A 6,728-nucleotide genomic window follows, 5' to 3' on the forward strand; every position below is an offset into this window, starting at 1 on the left:
GAGACAAAAATTAAGCCCCAAAATAAGAATAAGACTGTCCTCATTGTGTTCAGAGAGTGGTGTATTTCCACCAACTCTTCTATGCATAAAGGTGGGAGAATTTGGGTTCTTTGGAAACCAAATATGGTTAATATTACATTCTTAGAGTATAATGCTCAATTTATTCATATGCTAGTAACTGATATCAATTCTCAGCAGCGTTTTTATTGTACCATGGTGTATGCTTTTAATGAGGTTGCCCAAAGAGAGTCCTTATGGCTGAAATTAAAGAGCTTTGCTAGACAAATACATGAGCCCTGGATTGTGGGAGGGGATTTTAATTGTGTAACTCTAGCTCATGAGAGATTGGGGGTACTGTTACTACTGCAGAAGCTGAACCTTTTCAGGAGTGCATTGAGGACTGTGACTTGAGTGACATGCCTGCCACAGGTGCATTCTATACTTGGAACAATAAGCAACCCCCTGACACAAGAATTTATAGCAGATTGGACAAAGTGTTCATAAACCAAGCCTGGGCTGCTCAGTTACCTGATTATTCTGCTAATTTCCTTCCTGAGGGCCATTTTGATCACACCCCATGCTTGGTGGATGTGGCACAGGTTAGTCATACAAATACTAGTCCTTTTAAGTACTATAATATGTGGAGTACAGCCCCTGGGTTCAGAGATTGTGTGTTAAGCATCTGGCAGCAAGATATCTTGGGGACCAAAATGTATAGGGTCATTAGGAAGCTTAAACTTCTGAAACCCCAATTAAAGAAGCTTAACAAGACAATTTTTTCTGATGTGGAAAACAAGACTGATTTGGCTCAGACAGAACTATTTGATATTCAAAAGAAGCTAATTCAGAGCCCTGATAATGCTGATTTGGTGAGACAGGAGTTACAAGCTAATCAGAATTTTGTCTGGCTCCTTAAGGCTAAGATGAATTTTCTGAGACAAAAAGCAAAGGCTCATTGGCTAGCAGAAGGGGATGCAAATTCTTCCTATTTTCATGGAGTTATCAAGGCAAGGAGATGTACAAATACTATTCAACAGATCAGGGATCATAAAGGAAAGCTCTTTACTGAGGAGAAGGGTATTCAATAAGCTTTCTTGGAATATTGTCAAGGGCTCTTGGGATCTAGGAGTACTACTTCTGGAATCAAAGCAGCTATTGTGAAGAAAGGAAAGACCTGTACAAATACTCACATACAATTACTTATGAAACCTATCTCCCAGGATGAAATAAAAGATGTGCTGTTCCATATACCTAATGACAAAGCCCCATAACCTGATGGGTATTCCAGTAAGTTCTTCAAAGATACTTGAGATGTTCTTGGGGAGGAGGTGAGTCAGACACTTATGGATTTTTTTCACTCAGGTCAATTGTTGAAACAACTAAATGCTACTCTTATTACATTGATCCCCAAAGTAGACAGGCCCTCTACTGTGCTTGAATTTCGACCTATAGCTTGTTGCAATGTGCTCTATAAATGCATCTCTAAACTACTTTGCAACAGGCTAGCTCTGGTGCTCCCTGATCTTATTTCTCAAACTCAAGGAGGTTTTATTCATGGTAGGAGTATCATGGAGAACATTTTAATTTGTCAGGACCTGATCAGAATGTATGAGAAGAAGGCTATTTCACCCAGGTGTATGATGAAGATGGATCTCCAAAAAGCATATGATACAATTGAATGGGGTTTCCTAGATCAAATGCTCAAAGCCCTAAATTTCCCAGATATTTTCAGAGGATGGATCATGCAATGTGTTATAACTGCTACATATTCCATTAACCTTAATGGCAATATGTTTGGGTTATTTAAGGGACAGAGAGGGTTAAGAGTCTTAAGATAGGGGGACCCTCTCTCACCTCTCCTTTTCACCATTTGCATGGAGTATTTGACTAGACTCATCAATTTTACTACTGAGACTAGGCCTTTTCATTATCACCCTCTTTGCAAGCCTCTCAAGCTCACTCACTTAATGTTTGCAGATGATCTCCTTTTATTTTGTAAAGGGGATGACATCTCTATGATCTTGTTGCTGAGAACTTTTGCCACTTTCTCTCAGTCCTCCGGGCTCAAAATGAGTAAGGGCAAGTCTAATGTCTATTTTAATGGGGTCAATGATAACTTGAAGCAAGACATTCTCCAAATTTCTGGTTTGGTTGAGGGCAAACTACCCTTCAGATACCTGGGGGTCCTATTAAGACTACTAGGTTGTCTAGCAGGGACTGTAAGCCTTTGATTGATAAGATTATTCAGAGAATTAGGACACTAGGTGCCAGGAAATTATCATATGCTGGAAGATTGGTATTGGTAAGATCTGTCCTCAAGACTTTCCATAACTATTGGGCTCAGATGTTTATACTACCTGCAGGCTGTATCTCTAATATTGAAAGAATTTGTAGGAATTTTCTATGGGATGGAGGTATTGATTTCATGAGGTCACCTCTGGTGGCTTGGGACAAGGCTTGCAGACCAAAGATTGAAGGGGGTTTAGGGCTAAAGAATGATTCTTTATGGAATCAAGCTGCTATAGGGAAGCTTGTATGGTGGATACATACTAAGGCTGACCTCCTTTGGGTTAAATGGGTTAACCATACTTATCTGAAAGGGGCTGATTGGCATAGTTATACTGCTAGTTCCTACTCCTCTTGGTACTGGAGGAAAGTGTGTCAGGTAAAGGATCTTTTTCAAGCTGCCTATCAACAACAGTTATGGCCACAATACTCTATAGCTCAAGGATATGATTATATTCGAATTAAAGGGAATGAAGTTCCATGGCTAGAGATGGTATGGAATAGCTGGAATATCCCTAAGCATAGTTTTTTCGCATGGATCTACCATCATGGGAATATGAATACTCAAGACAAATTGAAAAGATTAGGGATAATCGAAGACGATACCTGCTGTATATGTGGCAATGAATCCGAAAGCAAGGAACATCTCTTTGAATGTCAGTATAGCCAGGAAATCATTCTGCATGTAGGGACTTGGATTGACATCACCCTTCCTTCGAGGCGTGTCCTGCAATGGAGATTAGCTAGATCAGGTACCAAGGTGCAGATTAACATTCTGAATGCAACGATTAATTCTTGTATGTACCACATCTGGAGGCAACGTAATAAAAGCAAGCACTACTTTACCTTGTTTCGTCCCATATCACTGGCTCGGGCGATTGTTGCTGGTATGAAGAAACAAATTGAAGGCAGAGACAAGAAGTAAATTGGATGAGGAGCCTCATAAATTCTCAAATTTAGTCGATGATTTGCAGGAAACTGGCGATGAAGACGGGTTCTGGGATTTTGGGGAAAATGAAGGGATTTGATGTAAATCTGATTTTATTATCAGGTTTTGTTGTATTTGGTGTTTGTTTGTTGGCCTGTTTCTTTAGGCCGAGTTTAATGGGTTGCTGTCTGGCCTTTGTTTTGTCCGGATGAGATTTTTGTCCATTTGACAAAAATGTCTTCCGATACGCAGTGGTGACGTTTTTTTGATATATATATACTTACATTTTATCAAAAAAAAAATATTATTATAAATTTTATGTATAAAAGCTACAATATTATTACAAATATCAAAGTAACATATACTTTAGATTTAAAATTATTAAACTTACAAAAAAAAATAAAAACGAGCATTCGAGGCGAGCCATGCTAAACTCGAAATCGACTCGGATTTGATCAAGCTCAAGCGCAGTCAAAACGAGTCAAAATGGGCTTGAGTCGAGCTTTCACCAAGCCAATTCTGAGGACGTTGTGAGTTAACTGTGATCGTTGAGACCCCTACTTATGACACTAGTTTGATCTGAGGCAAACTAATAGATAATGAAAGATTTGTTAACAGTGTCTATGATCTCGCTGTTAATTAATAAATAAACGGAAAATTCACGTGGTACCCTCGAACTTTGTCATTTTTCATGTGGTACCCAATTTTTTAAGTTTCTGCACGTGATATCCTTGAGATTTGATTTCCAAGCCCAACGTGCCCTTTTTACTGTTCTTAAAATTTTCAATTGAACATAAATCATAAACCAGAAATCGGAATTGACTAATTTTTTTTCCCAAATTGATGACCTCTTCGAGATCTACAGATTGATAAAACGAAAATGGTCGTTCGAAAATTTAAAATCGAAGATATGGTTGATTTGAGATTTTCGATAAGAAAAAACCGTATAAAATGTCGGTGGAATTTTTTTTTTCTCAAAGTATATTATGGCGAAATAATCATTTTAGAAAAAAAAAAGATTTTGTCGAATCTGAATTCCGGTCTAGGAGTTATGCTCATTTGAATTTTTTTATAGCGACAAAAAGGGCATGTTGTGCATAAAAATCAAACATGGGGGTATTATGTACACAAACTTAAAATATTGGTTACCATGTGCAAAGTGGTAAAGTTTAGGGGTAGCATGTGATTTTTCCGATAAATAAATAAGGTGTTGTTTGGCTCGACTTTTAGAAGTGCTTTTCCATTGAGTAAACACAAGCTAGGGAAAAAAATAAATTTTGAAGAAGTTAAAACAACTTCTTTTAAGCCCAAAAGTCAATTTTGGGAGCCAAAAGTAGAAGCACCAATTTGTTACTTCTAGCTTTTACTTTTATTTTATAGATTTTTAATGCATAAATGACTACTTGTATGTTGTAAACATGTCAAAATAAAATAAAATTAATACTTATTAATTCATATTTTTTCGTTTTCTACAAATCGAGAAACATCTTGATATAATTTTCAACAAAAATTTTCATTTTTCATCCGCTTACGTAAAAAGTGTTGTTGAAAAGTCGTTTTTTGTAAAATGTTAGGCCAAACACCAGCAATTTTATCAAGAAGTAGCATATTAAAAAACTAATTTCTAAAAACAAAGACAGTTTTCCTAAAACGATGCCAAACATGCCCTAAATATCCTAGCGATGGATAAAAATAAACAATCCAAACAATGCAGCCCAAAGTTAAATCAAGTATTTGAAAAACCCAAGCTAAATAAAGTGTATACCAAATTCAAAATCAAAGGGTCTTACTTGTGACGGACACTAGCCAGCACAAGCTAAAAACGGATAATATTCTCTCACAATAAGGCAAAGGGGAGAGCAAATGGAGGGGAAATGGAGCAATCCATAGATAGTGTCACTTGCATATTGTAAGAGAGTCACTATCCGTCTCCAGCTTATGACAAAATGTCCGTTTTCAATGAAAATTTTTGATTCAAAATATATCCATATTCAACCCAAATAAACCCTTCAAAAGAGATCAAGTTGGACTAATACGTGTTGATGATTAACATGACCGTTATAAATTGGTGTAGAAAGGGTCGTTGCACATTGCCTATAACAATAACAATTGGTCTTCCTTGTGACGGGTTACCATTTGTGGCGGATATTTTGTGAGTAAAAATGGTAACAAAATGGGTTAGTGGAGAAAGGGGACCACATGAATAGTGTTTCAGAGAGAGAAAAAGTGGGTACTTTGTGAGGTAAAATGGTATCCGTCACTCAAGAGTGACGGATATGTTTGGTCACAAACAAGAATTTGTGTAACAATAACTAGTTTTAAACCCGTGCAAAATTGCACGGATATGTATTTAGGTCGGTATTCGGTATGAATGTTTTATGAGTCGGAGTATGTAATTATTTCATTAAATTATTTCTAAGTCAGAAATAGTAGCTTGTTTGTATTGGCATAACATTATAAGAAATAAATTATTTTGCACACCGGCGGGACCCACCAATGACTGAATTTCCAAAAAAAAAAATGATGTATATGATGATATGGCGCATTCTCTATTCAGCAAATGCATCTGAATTAATAAAGATAAGATTAGTTTCATTGTAGACGGTTATTCCTTTACTATAAAAGTTATAATATTTAAAGAGTTATTATTAGTCCCTGGAAATAAGGAAAAAAAATAGACTTTTAATTTAAGTAGGGTCCATTATGTTCTTTATACGTAACTAGTTTAGCTCCTGTGCAATGTATGCACGTTATATATAAAGTTTTACTTTTTTTTAGTATATTATATTTCTGAAATATAAATTAGCTAATCTTTTTTTTTTTTTTTACGTTTCTTATCGTTATATTTTGATTTGAAAAATCAAAGTCTAAATCGTATTAATCATGAAATGAGTATTTCAATGAAAGTTTTTCCTATTACCGAAAGATTAATGGTCTTATTTTATAAAATTTTACTGATAATATATTTTAGCGCAACTTTTTATCATAGAAAATCAATGAATTTTTTAGTATGATTCTTTAAAAAAAAATTATTTTTATATCATAAAAAGATTGGAGATAATTTTGTATAGAATGTAAAATACTAAATGACATAAATATATAAATCTGAAAGATTATGTGTATTGTAGTGCATCATACTTATAGAATATGCTAAAAATAACTAAACTTTATTTTAGGAAATATGTTTAGGCGTGAAAATTTGGAGCTTCGCCTATTCATTTAGTAAATAGGGGATTCATTACCCAGTGCATAGATTATAAATCAGAGCTAGTACCTGATTTTGTACTTTCTAAGTTTTATGATATTTTTTTTGAGTTTTATTTTAAAAAATATTAGTTTCTAGTATAAAATTTTTGAACTCATTCATTAAAACATTAGGCGAAAAAAATATAACATTGCTCAAAACTATACTTATAAATTCAATTAATTTTATTATTATAGAACTTATAAATTTTAAATGCTAAAAAAAAATACATATAAACTAAAAAATTAGAAAGGGATGAGCTAATACATC

At 34.8% G+C, this 6,728-nt stretch overlaps 1 protein-coding gene across 1 annotated transcript; it reads left to right on the forward strand.

Annotated features, from left to right (window-relative positions):
• The first annotated feature begins 123 nt into the window (after positions 1-123).
• Positions 124-1,088, forward strand: LOC141608520 (uncharacterized). Its single transcript, XM_074427866.1, has 3 exons — positions 124-234; positions 387-599; positions 690-1,088. Exons 1-3 carry the CDS (start codon positions 124-126, stop codon positions 1,086-1,088), a joined length of 723 nt encoding a protein of 240 aa, XP_074283967.1.
• The last annotated feature ends 5,640 nt before the right edge of the window (positions 1,089-6,728 follow it).

Source organism: Silene latifolia, chromosome 10 (assembly GCF_048544455.1).
Source record: "Silene latifolia isolate original U9 population chromosome 10, ASM4854445v1, whole genome shotgun sequence".
NCBI lineage: Eukaryota > Viridiplantae > Streptophyta > Magnoliopsida > Caryophyllales > Caryophyllaceae > Silene > Silene latifolia.

What these genes read in the sequence shown, in the direction of transcription:
- LOC141608520 (XM_074427866.1), top strand. Translation starts at nt 124, where the DNA reads ATGGTTAATATTACATTCTTAGAGTATAATGCTCAATTTATTCATATG. An exon ending in TGGTGTATGCTTTTAATGAG is followed by an intron (nt 235 to 386) that starts GTTGCCCAAAGA and finishes GAACCTTTTCAG; the next exon opens with GAGTGCATTGAGGACTGTGA. An exon ending in GCTTGGTGGATGTGGCACAG is followed by an intron (nt 600 to 689) that starts GTTAGTCATACA and finishes AGCATCTGGCAG; the next exon opens with CAAGATATCTTGGGGACCAA.